At 50.2% G+C, this 17053-nt stretch overlaps 1 protein-coding gene across 2 annotated transcripts in view; it reads right to left on the bottom strand.

Annotated features, from left to right (window-relative positions):
• GIGYF1 (GRB10 interacting GYF protein 1) overlaps positions 1–17053 on the bottom strand; it is a 50340-nt gene that overhangs the window by 13752 nt on the left and 19535 nt on the right. The window contains exons 7-19 of one of the 2 annotated variants that reach the window (XM_081886734.1): positions 16375–16486; positions 15268–15379; positions 15132–15172; positions 13617–13844; positions 13252–13484; positions 11568–11727; positions 11255–11449; positions 9990–10147; positions 8732–8891; positions 5960–6126; positions 4278–4378; positions 3999–4103; positions 251–351 (exon numbers count right to left, since the gene is read on the bottom strand). In XM_081886734.1, the coding sequence (XP_081742860.1) occupies positions 251–351; positions 3999–4103; positions 4278–4378; positions 5960–6126; positions 8732–8891; positions 9990–10147; positions 11255–11449; positions 11568–11727; positions 13252–13484; positions 13617–13844; positions 15132–15172; positions 15268–15379; positions 16375–16486 (1873 nt within the window). The remainder of the gene's footprint in view (positions 1–250; positions 352–3998; positions 4104–4277; positions 4379–5959; positions 6127–8731; positions 8892–9989; positions 10148–11254; positions 11450–11567; positions 11728–13251; positions 13485–13616; positions 13845–15131; positions 15173–15267; positions 15380–16374; positions 16487–17053) is intronic. The other variant, XM_081886735.1, reaches the window with a different exon arrangement.

Below are 17053 nucleotides of genomic sequence, written 5' to 3'. Positions count from 1 at the left end.
GTGGCTGAGTGGGTGTTTGCAGAATCAGGCCATTCTTAGGTCGTACAATCACCTTGCAAGCCAGCTGAGGAACAATCCCATTGGGGGGGGTTAGGGGTGTGTAAGGATTTGAACCCAGCCCACAAGTACAAGACTGCGTTCCAAGATCTGTGACTGGCCTAACGCCAAGGCCCTGCTCTTGGAACTGCGCAAAACCCCCTCCTCCTTCCTCCTTTCCACTCTTATTATGCCCAGAGGCCCGAGTTGTCACCTGCTTGCGGTGAGGCTGAGGTATGTGTGTCCCACAGGGACCCGGTATCTGGCACAGATATTGATCGGTTCATAGAAGGAATCATTCCCTGCTCCCCGGCTCTGGAAAGAAGCAAAGTGGCAAAGTTAGGAGGGAGGAGAAACTCAACCGTCTCATGGCTTCAAAGGAAATCGGACAAACTCGTGGAGGCTGGGAAGATAAGCCATGGCTGCTAAACCATGGTTGGCTATGCTGCGCCTCTGCGGCTGGGAGACAGCAATGCTTTTGAACAAATCCCAGATGGTGGAAACCACAGGAGAGAATGTTCTGGTGCCGCTTGTGTGTTTCCCACGGAGACATCTGGTTATTATCATCATCATCATCATCACATAGATTTTCTCATACAACACCTTCTTCCCTAACTCAAGGCAGCTAACAGATAAAAATAATAACAGCTAAAAGCATACAGCTGAAACTCGAAAAATTAGAATCTTGTGGAAAAGTTCATTTCTTTCTTTTTTTAAAAAAAAAAGAATTTTATTAGTATTTTCCACACAACAACAACAACACAAAAGATATGAAAAGATAACAATACACAACACACAAAAATTAACATTCGAAAACTAAAAAAGACAACAACAAAAAAACAAACAGATCCGTATCTTACAAGTTGATATTATATATTATGTTTTAAAGTTCATTTATTTCAGTAATTCAACTTAAAAGGTGAAACTAATACAGTGGTACCTTGGGTTACATACGCTTCAGGTTACAGATTCCGCTAACCCAGAAATAGTGCTTCAGGTTAAGAACTTTGCTTCAGGATGAGAACAGAAATTGTGCTCCGGCGGCTCGGCAGCAGCAGGAGGCCCCATTAGCTAAAGTGGTGCTTCAGGTTAAGAACAGTTTCAGGTTAAGAACGGACCTACAGAACGAATTAAGTACTTAACCCGAGGTACCACTGTATATGAGATAGACTCATGACATGCAAAGCCAGGTATGTCAAGCCTTTTGTTTGTTATAATTGTGATGATCATGGTGTACAGCTGGTGAAAACCCCAAATTAACAATCTCAGAAATTCAGAATATTAAATGAAATCATTGGGAACATCCAACTTCTTCTGCAATTACCTTTTGAGGCTTTCCCTCCTTATGGAGGCTCTCAGTGATGGCTTTCTGAACAAGTATCAGGTCAGCAGCAGCAGCAGAAGAAGAGTTTGGATTTGATACCCCACTTTATCACTCCCCTTCAGGAGTCTCAAAGCGGCTAACGTCCTCCTTTCCCTTCCTCCCCCACAACAAACACTCTGTGAGGTGAATGGGGCTGAGAGACTTCAGAGAAGTGTGACTGGCCCAAGGTCACCCAGCAGCTGCATGTGGAGGAGCGGGGAATCGAACCTGGTTCACCAGATTACGAGTCTACTGCTCTTATCCACTACACCACTGAGAGACCATTTAAAGGCTCAGGAACCCATTGCAGGTGTTATGGGTTGAATAGCTACTGCACCTTTTCACGATATTCTAATTTTCTGAGATTGTTAATTTGGGGTTTTCATCAGCTGTACGCCATGATCATCACAGTTATAACAAAAAAAGGCTTGACGTATCTCGCTTTGCATGAGTCTATCTCATATATTAGTTTCACCTTTTAAGTTGAATTACTGAAATAAATGAACTTTTCCACGATGTTCTAAATTTTCGAGTTTCACCTGTACAGATAAAAAAAATAACAGCTAAAAGCATAGAAAATAATAATCATTAAAGAGCAGTGAGATGTTTTTAGTGCATTTCTCCTTCGGCTCCACCTGTTTGGGTTTTAATGTAGCTACGTGGAGTTTTTTGGAAGCCAGCCAGATGGGCAAAGGACCCGTGACAGTTAAGTCCAGTCACGGACGACTCTGGGGTTGCGGCGCTCATCTCGCTTTATTGGCCAAGGGAGCTGACAGTTGTCCGCAGACAGTTTTTCCAGGACATGTGGCCAGCATGACTAAACTGCCTCTGGCGAAACCAGAGCAGCGCACAGAAACGCCGTTTACCTTCCTGCCGGAGCGGTACCTATTTATCTACTTGCAGTTACAGGTAGGTAGCCTGTTGGTCTGCCGTAGTCGAAGCAAAATAAAATAAATAAAATAGAATAAAAATATTCCTTCCAGTAGCACCTTAGAGACCAACTAAGTTAATTATTGGTATGAGCTTTCGTGTGCATGCACACTTCTTCAGATACACTGAAAGAGAACCCTTATACAGTGGTACCTCGGGTTACATACACTTCAGGTTACAGACTCCGCTAACCCAGAAATAGTGCTTCAGGTTAAGAACTGTGCTTCAGGATGAGAACAGAAATCGTGCTCCGGCGGCATGGCGGCAGCAGGAGGCCCCCATTAGCTAAAGTGGTGTCTCAGGTTAAGAACAGTTTCAAGTTAAGAACGGACCTCCGGAACGAAGTAAGTACTTAACCCGAGGTACCACTGTATATAGTGAGAGGGTGGGGAGGGGGATTACTCAGAAGGGTGGTGCGAATGGGTGATTGGCTGATAGGTGTGGTAAACCTGTGCAATTGGTCTTACAGGAAAAAGCAAGGGGTGAGATGGCTAAAAATAGCTTCATCCTGTATAAGGAGATAAGAATTGGATTCTTATCTCACTATACATGATAAAGCTATCAGTGTATCTGAAAAAGTGTGCATGCTCACGAAAGCTCATACTAATAACTAACTAAGTTAGTCTCTCAGGTGCTACTGGAAGGAATTTTTTTATTATTTTATTTTATCTACTTGCACTTTGATGTGCTTTCGAACTGCTAGGTGGGCAGGAGCAGGGACCGAGCAACTGAAGTTCACCCCGTCGCGGGGATTCGAACCACCTGCGTCCCTGGGGTATAAGTAATAAATTATTATTGAGTGGATGTCACTTCCAGTTGCCTTGGGCAAAATAAAGCGACTAGCAGATTGAATTAACGATCATAAACACTTCTGGGTGCAGAGAGAGAAGACTGTATAGCTGAAGGAGCATCTCCACCCCCATCGTTTAGCCCGGACACTGAGGTCCAGCTCCGAGGGCCTTCTGGCAGTTCCCTCTCTGCGAGAAGCAAAGCTACAGGGAACCAGGCAGAGGGCCTTCTCGGTGGTGGCGCCTGCCCTGTGGAACACCCTCCCACCAGATGTCAAAGAGATAAACAACTACCAAACTTTTAGAAGACATCTGAAGGCAGCCCTGTTTAGGGAAGCTTTTAATGTTTAATAGGTTATTGTCTTTTATTGCTTTGTTGGAGGCCGCCCAGAGTGGCTGGGGAAACCCAGCCAGACAGGCGGGGTATAAATAATAAATTAGTATTATTATTATTGGGACGAGGGTGGCGCTGTGGGTTAAACCACAGAGCCTAGGGCTTGCCGATTGGAAGGTCGGCAGTTTGAATCCCCGCAACAAGGTGAGCTCCCGTTGCTCGGTCCCTGCTCCTGCCAACCTAGCAGTTCGAAAGCACACCAGTGCAAGTAGATAAATAGGTACCGCTCCGGCAGGAAGGTAAACGGCGTTTCCGTGCGCTGCTCTGGTTCGCCAGAAGCGGCTTAGTCCTGCTGGCCACATGACCCGGAAGCTGTACGCCTGCTCCCTCGGCCAGTAAAGCGAGATGAGCGCCGCAGCCCCAGAGTTGGCCACGACTGGACCTAAAGGTCAAGGGTCCCTTTACCTTATTATTACTGGGCTGACAGTGAGGAGCTTGGGAAAAGGGCTGCTGGGAAGCCTCCTTCCCTGGGACTCCGGGGCCTCACCTTGGCTTGAGAGCTTGCAGCTGCTGCAGGAAGGTGGTGAGCTGTTGCTGTGTCAGGTCCCCCGACGCCACCTTCTGCTGGAGGGAGCACTGGGCATACTGCCTGCTGCGGGGGGAAAGGAAAGGGAGAGAAGGGGTGTCAGGAACCCATCTGCTTCTTGCGAAGTAGCAGCTCTGACCTCCTGAGATCGGCGTGCACCCCCCATGGAACAGCCCATCCCTTTTGCAAGGGAATCAACCTTCAAGGGAACCACGGCGACCGCCCTGCGAGGTAGGCTACCTGTTGACGAGCTGAAGCAGCTGTTGGTGCTGGAGCTGCTGGTAGAGGGCAGCGGTGGCCAGCTCCTGCTGCTTCTTCAGGCGCTCCTGGTCCATGTTTCCCTGGGCAGACAGGAGAAGACACAAAACCAGCCCAGGTCACAAGCCGAGGGAGTACATGAGCAGTACATGTGGAAAGGATCTAGGAGTCTTGGTTGACCACAAATTTGACATGAGCCAACAGTGTGACGCGGCAGCTGAAAAAGCCAATGCGATTCTGGGCTGCATCAATAGGAGTATAGCATCTAGATCAAGGGAAGTAATCGTGCCACTGTATTCTGCTCTGGTCAGACCTCACCTGGAGTACTGTGTCCAGTTCTGGGCACCACAGTTCAAGGAGGACACTGACAAACTGGAACGTGTCCAGAGGAGGGCAACCCAAATGGTCAAAGGCCTGGAAACGATGCCTTATGAGGAACGGCTAAGGGAGCTGGGCATGTTTAGCCTGGAGAAGAGGAGGTTAAGGGGTGATATGATAGCCATGTTCAAATATATAAAAGGATGTCACAGAGAGGAGGGAGGGAGAAAGGTTGTTTTCTGCTGCTCCAGAGAAGCGGACACGGAGCAATGGATCCAAACTACAAGAAAGAAGATTCCACCTAAACATGAGGAAGAACTTCCTGACAGTAAGAGCTGTTCGACAGTGGAATTTGCTGCCCAGGAGTGTGGTGGAGTCTCCTTCTTTGGAGCTCTTTAAGCAGAGGCTGGACAACCATATGTCAGGAGTGCTCTGATGGGGTTTCCTGCTTGGCAGGGGGTTGGACTCCATGGCCCTGGTGGTCTCTTCCAACTCTAGGATTCTATGGAGTTGAGGAAGGGAGAGCGGCTCAACAGGCGATGGCTTGGTATAGCGTCTCAATCTGTCACCACCACCGTTTAAATGTGTATACAGTGCTGCCTTGGTTCTCAAACGCCTTGGTACTCAAACAACTTGGAACCCAAACACTGCAAGTAAGTGTTCCGGTTTGCGAACTTTTCCCGGAAGCCGAACGTGCTCCTTTTGAGTGTTATGCTTCCGATTTGAATGTTATGCTAAGGTTTGTCTGTTTGTGCTATTTATTTTGTGTTTTTGTGGCTGTGTGGAACCCAGTTCAGCTACTGATTGTGTGACTGCAGTACATTGTTGGTTGCTTTCATTTTACGGATCAATGGCCTCGTGAGATTGCAATATTCATGTTAAACTGCTGCCATAGGGTTGTTTTTAAAAGTCTGAAATTGATTACAGTGGTACCTCGGGTTGCATACGCTTCAGGTTACATACGCTTCAGGTTACAGACTCCACTAACTCAGAAATAGTACCTCGGGTTAAGAACTTTGCTTCAGGATGAGAACAGAAATCGCACAGTGGCAGCGGGAGGCCCCATGAGCTAAAATGGTGTCTCAGGTTAAGAACAGTTTCAGGTTAAGAACGGACCTCCGGAACGAATTAAGTACGTAACCAGAGGTACCACTGTAGTCCATTTTGCATTACTTTCTATGGGAAAGCGCGCCTTGGTTTTGGAACGCTTTGGTTTTGGAACGGACTTCCGGAAAGGAGTAAGTTTGAGAACCAAGGTGTACTGCCCTCCATCTGTCGATCTCAGTTAAAAACACAAAAACCTCGCCTCTCCCCCCCCCCCACCACCCCCTCCCTGGTACTCTCACCAGCAACGGGGGTGGCGATGGACCCGGAGCGAAAGGCACTCTTCCCCACATCTTAATGACTTCGCCCAGCGGCTGGAAGCCCTCGTCGCAGCCTCTCTTCACCAGCAGGGACATGGTGAAGTAGCCGGCCTGGAACCACTCCGCCATCTCTTGAGTCGTGAAGGGTCCTGGAGAGACAGGAAGGGGCAGGTCAGTGATCCGAGGGGGGGGGGGAGAATTGGGGCTGCGGATGCAGAGCAGCTGCTGTGCTCCACACACACACACACACACACACACACACACAGACCCTTCCTGGCTCACCTTTCCCAAGGAAAGCATAAACAACAAGAAGAAAATCTGCAGAAGGGGCATAGAAGAGACTTAAGGGCCTCGGACATAAGATCACCAGGTTGATGGACTGGGTGGAATGGACAGTAAGGACTGACATAACCCGAGACCAGGAAGAAGGGACGTTGGATAAAAATTAGGGGGAAAGCCTATAAATGGAAAATTTTCTTTTATTTTTGGAATTAAAGGTAAAGGTAAAGGTACCCCTGCCCGTACGGGCCAGTCTTGACAGACTCTGGGGTTGTGCGCCCATCTCACTTAAGAGGCCAGGGGCCAGCGCTGTCCGGAGACACTTCCGGGTCACGTGGCCAGCGTGACAAAGCTGCATCTGGCGAGCCAGAGCTGCACACGGAAACGCCGTTCACCTTCCCGCTGGTAAGCGGTCCCTATTTATCTACTTGCACCCGGAGGTGCTTTCGAACTGCTAGGTTGGCAGGCGCTGGGACCGAGCAGCGGGAGCGCACCCCGCCGCGGGGATTCGAACCGCCGACCTTTCGATCGGCAAGCCCTAGGCGCTGAGGCTTTTACCCACAGCGCCACCTGCGTCCCATTTTTGGAATTAGTGTAAAACTAATGAAATATTAGGGGAAATGTTGGAATGGAATTATCTGGCTTTAGTAGAAAGGATACAAGGAGTTATGTATAAATATGTTTTAAATTTTGAACTTTAAGGTTTTCTTTTTATGGTAAGACAAGGTTAAATAAATCAAGGTAAATTGAATAACAGAATATGGCAAAAGATGGAAAGGATTTGTTGAGTTAACTAATAGGTTAGTCTATCAAGATAAACTATCTAAATAAGAATTGAGAAAGATGGAAAGAATTTACTGAAACAACGAATTAAGTTAGAATACAAAAAGGGAGGTGTGAGGAGGTCAAAGAAATAAGCAAATGAAAAGATGTAATATGGGATTTGTCTTTTTTTCTTTTTCTTGTTGTGATGTATTTGTTCTTTTTTTTGGCCTTTTTCTTGTACTTTTGAAATTCTGAATAAATATCTTTTTTTAAAAAAACAAAAACAAAGCTCACCTTTCCCCCCCCCCAATTTTTTTTTAATCAATTTCCACATTTATAACAGAAATAACATACAAAACACACAAACGAAAACACATTACAATTCTAAAGAAAAGGCGGGGGGGAACACTTCCCAAGACCTAATTTAACTTTCATTGTTAAATGACTTCCTCAAATCCCCCCTAACGGAATTTCATTGTATCACCTTGTAACAGTTCTCCAAAATCATATTTCTAATAAAAATTATCTCCTTCGATTTACTATCCTCTTCTGTTTGATTGGTATTCTAATCCTTAATGCTTTACAATTAATTCTTGTTCTAATCCTAAATCTGTTTGATACTTCCAAGTATCTTCTAATTATCTTATGTTACAATATTTGGCTAAGTATTCTTTGAAGTTATCCCAATCTTCTTGATACTCCTCTTCTTTCTGGTCACGGATTCTTCCAGTCAGGTCGGCCAGCTCCAAAAAGTCCAACATCTTCATCTGCCATTCCTCTATTGGTATTTCTTGAGATTTCCAATTTTTAGCTTAATAGCAGTCTTGCTGCTGCTGTTGTTTAGTCGTTTAGTGGTGTCCGCCTCTTTGTGACCCCCTGGACCAGAGCACGCCAGGCCCTCCTGTCTTCCACTGCCTCCCGCAGTTTGGTCAGACTCACGCTGGTAGCTTCGAGAACACTGTCCCACCATCTCGTCCTCTGTCGTCCCCTTCTCCTTGTGCCCTCCATCTTTCCCAACATTAGCGTCTTTTCTAGGGAGTCTTCTCTGCTCATGAGGTGGCCAAAGTCTTGGAGCCTCATCTTCACGATCTGTCCTTCCAGTGAGCGCTCAGGGCTGATTTCCTTCAGAATGGAGAGGTTGGATCTTCTTGCAGTCCATGGGACTCTCAAGAGTCTCCTCCAGCACCAGAATTCAAAAGCATCCATTCTTCGGCGATCAGCCTTCTTTATGGTCCAGCTCTCACTTCCATACATCACTACATCACTACCTTGCTGCTGTAAAAAGGTAAAGGGACCCCTGACCATTAGGTCCAGTCGTGACCGACTCTGGGGTTGCGGCGCTCATCTTGCTTTACTGGCCGAGGGAGCCAGCGTCCAGCTTCCGGGTCATGTGGCCAGCATGACTGAGACGCTTCTGGCGAACCAGAGCAGCGCATGGAAACGCCGTTTACCTTCCCACTGGAGTGGTACCTATTTATCTACTTGCACTTTGACGTGCTTTCAAACTGCTAGGTTGGCAGGAGCAGGGACCGAGCAACGGGAGCTCACCCCGTCGCGGGGATTCGAACCGCCGACCTTCTGATCGGCAAGCACTAGGCTCTGTGGTTTAACCCACAGCGCCAGCCGCGTCCCATGCCTTGCCACTGTAGCGGCATACAGAAACAATCGAACATCTTTTCTTGGCAATTCCAATCCTACTGCAAAGCTCACCTTGGATCTCCCCCTGGGGATCCTTGTAGAACCACTTCATGGCTGCCTCGTGGGAGAGCGGCAGGGCGGCGGCCGTGTTGCGATGGTCCACGATGGTCTGGGTGAAGTGCTCCTCCTCCAGAGAGCTGTCCTGCAAGGAAGCCACCATCTTTTCCGCTTCCTGGGGGAGTGGAGGGAAAAGGGGGCAGGGTGGTTCGGGGGAGAAATGCACAGGGAGATGATGCGCGTCTGTCGCGAGCGTGCAAAAATGCACACCGAGAAATGCATACGACCCCCACCCCACTACTTCCAAATATTTTGCACTGCGGCGGGTTGGGCCGGGTGAGCCTTAAGAGTCGGACACCTGCAACACCGGCTCCTAGCTATCCCACCGTCACTGAAATATTTTCGCTTCAGTATCCAGAAACGTTTTCTTTACAAACCTGGTATGCGTTAATCCAGGCTTCCTCAAACTTGGCCCTCCAGATGTTTTTTGAGACTGCAACTCCCATCATCCCTGACCACTGGTCCTGCTAGCTAGGGAGCATGGAGTTGTAGACCAAAAACATCTGGAGGGAGACGAGGCTGAGGAAGCCTGTGTTAATCCGACTGCTTTTCCATGGTCATTGCTATAAGCCACTTACCTGGTTGAAATAGGGGGCAGCTAAAAGTGTTAAATTATTATTATTATTATTATCATATTATATTATTATATTATATTATATTATATTATATTATATTATATTATATTATATTATATTATATTATATTATATTATATTATATTATATTATATTATATTATTAATAATTCCCCACCTATCTGGCTGGGTTTTCCCCAGCCACTCTGGGCGGCTTCCAAAAAAATCATAAAATACAACAGTCCGTCAAACATTAAAAGCTTCCCTAAACAGGGCTGCCTTCAGATGTCTCCTAAAAGTCTGTTATGAATCAAACCAAAGCCCAAAAGCTGGGATCTTGACCTAGTAAATCGGGGGGGGGGGTCGGGCAGCCCCCATCTCAGCTAGAAGATTCAGAGCTTCCGCACTGGCAAGTCGCTAGCAAAGCAAGCGTCCATGGGAGCCAGCCACGAAAACATGTTTGCTGCAACCAACCAGCCAACCCACACAAGCCAGAGTCCAGAAGCAATCCTATGCAGAGCAATGATGACGATTAATATCCCGCCCTCCCCAGCTGAAGCTGGGCTCAGAGTGGCTAACAATAAAAGTAACAGAGCAATTCCCTAACACAGATTCCCTTGGCCCTGCGACCCCCGCTCACCTGCTGCAGGTGGTTCATCCCGTCCTCATCCTCGTTGTCCCCAACTGTGAATTCAGTAGTAGCAGCAGCAGCAGTTGCGGACGAGGACGCCGGCGTGGGAAGGGCAGCCACAGCAGCCGGGTTGAGCTGAGCCGGGTGGCTGAGGAGGCACGGATCCCCTGGAGGTGGGAGAGGGAAGGGAAGGAGAAAGGTTCATTCCCTTGCACAGAACGACCCTGTCTCTGAGAGCCCCCCCAAACAAGGCAACAGGGGCAGAAGAGGTGGCTCCCTTGTGGGTTACAATGCCAGCCCGGCCCATTCCTGTCCCTGCCAACCCTTTCCTTAGATGCCAAGTTTCCTCGTGATTTAACCTGCCTTCTCCACCAATCTGCTCCGTTGTGACGCCCTGGAAGCGCTAGGACAGGGGTCGGCAACCTAAGGCCCGTGGGCCGGAAGCGGCCAACAGAAGCTGTTTTAACCAGCCCACAAGCCACCCCCGAACCGAGCCACCCACTTGACGAGTCCCTACGTGCTGTGCTAAACTGGCACAGCGCAGCGCAGGGACTCTCCATTTCCGGCATCTGGGCATGTGCAGAAGTGATTTCCGGCACCATGGACATGCGCAGATGCTATTTCCGGCATCTGGGCACGCGCAGAAGCAATTTCCGGTGCCATGGACAGGCGCAGATGCTATCCCAGGCCCTATACGGCCTAGGACCCTCTTACCTACGGGACCGCCTCTCCTGGTATGCCCCACAGAGAAATTTACGGTCTGCAAATAAAAACATCCTAAAGATCCCAGGCCACAGAGAAGTTAGGCTGGCCTCAACTAGAGCCAGGGCTTTCTTGGCCGTGGCTCCAATCTGGTGAAACGCTCTGTCCCAAGAGACTAGGGCCCTGCGGGACCTGACATCTTTCCACAGGGCCTGCAAGACAGAGCTGTTCCACCAGGCCTTTGGTCAGGGCGCAGCCTGACCCCCTCCTCTGGCAATCTGCACAGAATTTATTATTATTATTATTTCCGGCATCTGGGCACGCGCAGAAGCGATTTCCGGCGCCACGGACATGCACAGATGCGATTTCCGGCATCTGGGCACTCGCAGAAGTGATTTCCGGTGCCATGGACATGCACAGATGCAACTTCTGGCATTGCGCTGTGCCAGTCTGGCCCACAGAGGATCTCCACAGGTGTGATCCGGCTCAGGCCTGGTAAGGCTTGCCGGCTCCTGCAGTAGGAGGAGAAGGGGAGAATCGCAGGCCTCTCCCTCCCTCCCTCATCTACATACCATCGAGAGCTTCCTTCTCCTTGTTGCCCCCAGGCGCCAGCCCCGAGACCTCCACCTTCGATGAGACCCCCGGCGTGACACTCTCGCATTCACCCACGGGGGCAGCAGCAGTGGGGAAAGAGGGGCCCGTTCGCCACGGGGCACCGGGAGGAGCAGGCAGTTTCTCCTCCGGCACTTGCCGGGGCTCCTTCCGTTCTATGAGAAAAGGAGGGGAAGGGGTGCAGAAGGAGGTTATTGGGGGGGTATGGGGCTCAAGCCTACAGCCTTCCTGCCCTCTGTCCAAGGAGCAGCTCTACCTCCTCCAGCCTCTTACCTCTCTCCGGCCCCTCCTTGGCCGTGGGGCTGGCAGGGACCTCCCCACCCTCTCTCCTGTCGCCGTCCTTGGCCTCCGGCAGCTCCTCCTCCTCTTCCTCTTCTTGCAGGGGCTGGAAGCTTAACTCCTGCTCCTCAAGGATCGGCTCTTTGGGGCTCTTCTGCAGAAGGAGAAGAGAAGAGGCCATTGTCAGCTTTGAGAAGTCTCGCTTCATATACCTCTGTCTCTGCCAGGTCTCGCAGCAGCCATCAGCAGCCTTACTCTCGTGTAAGAGCCGTGGATCTGGACCCATAACCCTCTTGTTGGGATGCGTCCTGGGAGGCGGGGGCAATTTGCAGGCTCCCAGCTGGCTGCAGCCCACTGGCCAGCAGCCGGGTGAACTCCAGTCTCCCTTTGAACAGCATCAATCAGCGACTCATAGCTTCAGAAACTTGAGCACGCTCTAATCAGCAGAGTGAACAACTCCTCACAACGGAAGTGGTGGACAGAGGCATATGCAAAGCGTATTTACAAGCGTTTATTCGGCATTAGAGCAAAGGAAAACATGTCTGCTTCCCTTCGTGTCCAAGCAAAAAACACAGGCAAAAGCTATATACGGTGGAAGTTCCCAGCAGACTGTGCTGGAAGTAAACAGACACGTAACATGCAACAACTCCACATGCCTGTTCCAAAAATGGAATGAAACTATATCCTAACAGAATAGTCATGTGGGGGGGGGTTGGGGATACCCCTCATCACCATACACAGTCCTTATTCAGCAGGAAGGGATCCAGGTGGGAAAGGAAGGATGGCCAATGGGAAGGGAAGGAACAAGAACCAGGCCGCCAGGGAAGAAACCACCAAACCTCCAAGGAGAGGGAGAGAGAGAGAGAGATACCTGGCAGGGGCTATATGACCTCCTCTCACCCCAAGGAGTAAATTTTATTATTATTAATTATAATTATCTTCATCCTGCTACTGCCTTTCCCCCAGACTAGGCCTCAAGACAACTTACACAAATTTTAAAAAAAATACAAAAAGCTAAACAGAACATTAATATATTAATTAAAAAATAACTCAGCAAGAGTTAAAACAATACAGTGGTACCTCTGGTTGCGAACGGGATCCGTTCCGGACCCCGTTCGCAACAGGAGCAGAACGCAACCCGCATCCGCGATTCACTGCTTCGGCGCATGACGTCACTTTGAGCGTCTGTGCATGCGTGAGCGGCAAAACCCGGAAGTAACCCTTTCCTGTACTTCCGGGTCACCGCGGGACGCAACCTGAACAGATTTAACCCGAAGCATCTTTAACCCAAGGTATGACTGTATTTTTTAAAAGCAGATCAATTACAATACAAATAATAAAAACAGAACGATTTAAAAACCATTTCCGTAAGGAACAATCTGCCCCCAAGGGCCTGTCGGAATAAAAGTCTTCAACCGCAGGCGGGAAAACAGAAGGCAATTAGTAAGCCAATAATAACTATCATTATCTTCTCCTCTCTCCCCCTAGATGAGGGCAGACCCCCAATGGATAAGCCCTAGATCTGTATCTGTGTGGGTGAGACAGACAGACAGACAGACAGACAGACAGACAGACAGACAGACAGACAGACAAATGGGGGAAAACCCCGAGCAGAGAAGACCTTTCCCCTAGCGATTTCTGGGGAAACGCTGCTGGAACCTAGGAACCTTCTGCACACCTTGAGGGACATGAAGGCCCCGGAGGAGTCGAAGGTCCCCAAATCCTCTTCCTCGTCCTCCAGGCACCACTCCGGGAGGCCGTCCTTGTCGTCCTCGAAGCTGTCGCTGTTGTGCCGGTGCCGGCGCCCGCTACGCGGCTCGTCCTCCCGCTCCCGGAAGTCAAAATCAAACTTCCGCCGGCGCCCCTCTCCGCCGTGCTCCCGCCAGCCCGCGGACCGAGGGCCTCCTCCGTCTGTGGGGAGAGAGGGAGGTTTGAGGGCAAACCCATTTCTCCTTCCTGTGGCCTCCGCAGGGGCCGGAACCGGACGCCGGACGCCCTCTTCCTCCTCGCTCCCCCAAGCTTGCTTCCGCCCTGGGCTCTCACCTGGGCTAGCAGACCGCCAGCGCTCGCTCTCCCGCCGGGGGCCTCCGCTCTGCCGCCAGCTGGCCACGGCCACAGCACCGCTGCTGCCCTCTTCCTCCTCCTCGTGCTCCTCTCGGAGGGTGCGCCAGTTGTCGCTGTCCGAGCGGGCAAACTCCTTGCGCCCCGGGGGAACCACCTCCTCAAACGGAGCCCGGGCTTCAAATAAGGAGGGAGACGGCGGCGGATAAGCTGGTAGAGTGCAATACACTTAATCTGTGGGTCGTGGGTTTGAGCCCCACGTTGGGCCAAAAGCTTCCCGCGTTGCAGGGGGTTGGGCTAGATGGCCCTTGGGGTCCCTTCTAACTCTAGTTGGGCCGTCCCACCTCAGGGACACCAATCAGTGGGATAGGACCTGCCACACCCAAAATGAAGGCAGCTTTTAAGCAGGGAAATTGATGGAGCTTCCATGGCTTTCTGTGTGTGACTTTCATGGAATCACAGAATTGTAGTCAGATGGGACCCCGAGGGTCATCTAGTCCAACCCCCTGCAATGCAGCAATCTCAGCCGCAGAAGCTGTGGCAAGTGACTACCCAGTTTTAGTTTCCAATGTGGTTCTGAAACCACCACCTTCCGAGGTCATCCATTCCACTGTTGAAAGGTTTGCAACGGAAGTCCATTTGTTTGTTTGTTTTATTATACAGGCTCTATGACCAATTATTTCAATACCCATCAAGCTGAGGCTGATGAATTAATTTGTGTCAAAAATATGCAAGCTTATATAGTAGAGACACATTGATCATGAAGCAAAACGGGATGGCATACAGACTTCCGGTTGATCGCCTGATTAATGGCGGACGGGAGCTCTTTCCGCTGAAAGAGCCCCGGTGCTTTGAAGACTGGGGTGACCGCCAGAGCGTTGCGGAACCACGAAAAAACCTCAGATTGAGCATTCTGAGGACCTGGTATTCCTGCGGGTACCCCTGGGCGACTCCCCCGCTCCCCGGTAAGCTCTAAAAAGAGCCCTGAGAGCGAGCGTAGGGGTCTCTAAGCCAGACTTTAGGTGCGAAGGGTCCAGTGTGGTCCTCTGAGCCCTCCCACCCCAGCCAAGATCTTACTGGCCTGGGCCAGGTGTAAAAGAGTAGCTGGGAAAGATGGAGTGCGCACACACACACACCCTTGCAATTAAGCGCTTCCCTGGCAAGGCATATGCAAGAAGGAACTGCGTACAGGTGAGCTAGCAGAATGGTGAGAGAGCTACGGAGTGCCCCACACTCCAGAACCAGAACAGGCGAGTGAAGCCCCTTCTTCTGCGCCCAGCAACAAAAAGCAGCAGGCCGCTTCAGGACGGGCACAGCTCTCCTCTGCTACCAGTAATGCCCACAGGCTAACAACAGCTCCTCATTTCAAAGGCGGATAGCACGACCCGTTCCCTTTCTGCACAAGGTAGGAAGAAAGCTGGCGGGGGCAAACTGCTCCTAGGACAAATCTTGCCAAACCGCTGACCACCCTGCGATCTAGATGGGAAATCACTGTACCTCCTTCCCGTCGGATGGGCTTCTCAAACCGTCGTTCTCCTCTGCAGGAGAAGAAGAGGGTGTCAGAGCAAGGGAAGAGGGCAGCAGGTTCCCACAGCGACCCACAGGCACAGCTCCCCCCCAGACCCCTACTCACCGGTCATCCCAACTCTGGCTGCGGTGTATCTCACGGACCCCACCGCGGCCAAACGCCCCTTCTGCCTCCTCAATGCTTCTTTGGTAAAAGCCACTCTCGCCACGGCCACGGCCTGTTTAGTTGTGGGGTGGAGAGAGGTAAGGTGTCAAAATAACATCGATTGATTGACTGCATGCATATCGCATCCTGGGACGTGGGTGGCGCTGTGGGTTAAACCAGAGCCTAGGACTTGCCAATCAGAAGGTTGGCGGTTCAAATCCCCGCGATGGGGTGAGCTCCCATTGCTCGGTCCCTGCTCCTGCCCACCTAGCAGTTCGAAAGCACGTCAAAGTGCAAGTAGATAAATAGGTACCGCTCCGGCGGGAAGGTAAATGGCGTTTCCGTGCACTGCTCTGGTTCGCCAGAAGCGGCTTAGTCCTGCTGGCCACATGACCCAGAAGCTGTACGCCGGCTCCCTCAGCTAGTAAAGCGAGATGAGCGCCGCAACCCCAGAGTCGGCCACGACTGGACCTAATGGTCATGGGTCCCTTAACCTATATCGAATCCATGTCTCTCTAAGGAGCTCAAAAATGGCAGTGTAGATGGTTCTCTCCCCACCTCCCCTAATTGCCTCAACAAGGTAGGTGAGGCTGAGAGAGACACTGACCGGCCTCCAAGCTCACCCACCCAGGGAGCTTCATAGCCAACCAGGGAGATTTGAACCCTGATCTCTCCCAGGTCCTAGTCCGGCACTCAAATCACTGCACTGGCTCTCGGAAACAGGAACCCACTCGCCGCCTCCCCAAGGGAGATCAGGGAAAGGTGGCAAGACAGGAAGAAGAAGAGTAGAAGAGTTTGGATTTGATATCCCGCTTTATCACTACCCGAAGGAGTCTCAAAGCGGCTAACATTCTCCTTTCCCTTCCTCCCCACAACAAACACTCTGTGAGGTGAGTGGGGCTGAGAGACTTCAGAGAAGTGTGACTGGTCCAAGGTCACCCAGCAGCTGCAGGTGGAGGAGTGGAGACGCGAACCTGGTTCACCAGATCACGAGTCCACTGCTCTTAAGCACTACACCACGCTGGCTCTCAGGAAAGGTACCCACCCGCCCCCAGGATGGCTCCGTACCTCGGCTCCGGGTGCTGCCTCTCCCCCGGGAGACTCCGGCCGGGGCAGCCCCAGCCCCCTTTCCCATCAGCCTTAGCACCGCAACACTGTTCACAGACATGGAGAAGTTCCTCTGAAGCAGGTATTTTGGGGGGAAAGAGAAAAAGCAGAATTTGAGAAGAGGCGGCCTCTGGATCCACTCTTTGTCAAAAACCCGCCCCGCCATCGTGAAGACCTTAAGAACAGACTGCTTCCCTTATATTCCCAGAAAAAAATATCTTTAAACGAACCATAAGGGCAGTGGCAACTAAAAACGACCTAAACTCGCCTGCTCGAGTGGAAACGCCTGGACTATTGGATGAGAGTGATTCACGAGAGAGCAATACAGAATCCGCACAGCAATATAAATAACTGTTTTTTTAACCCACTTGCGGAGATAACTCAGAGGTGAATGAAAAGGAAAATGAGTAACGACAAGGGCTGAGAAGAGGGACTGAAAATATCATTGTAAATATGAAAGCAGCAGAAATATTCGAGGATTGGACTCCTGCCAATCAAGAAGCATGGGTACCCCCCACAAAAATTTACAATTGGGAAATAATTGGATTATATGATGTGTATTGTTATAATTTGGATTAATTGGTTTGATATGTTTAATTTGGTAAATGGAAACTTAATAAAAATTATTTTTAAATAAAAA

This window comes from Podarcis melisellensis (genome assembly GCF_964234715.1).
Source record: "Podarcis melisellensis genome assembly, chromosome: 13".
Taxonomy (NCBI): Eukaryota; Metazoa; Chordata; class Lepidosauria; order Squamata; family Lacertidae; genus Podarcis; species Podarcis melisellensis.
This window is presented reverse-complemented; position numbering and strand designations above follow the sequence as displayed.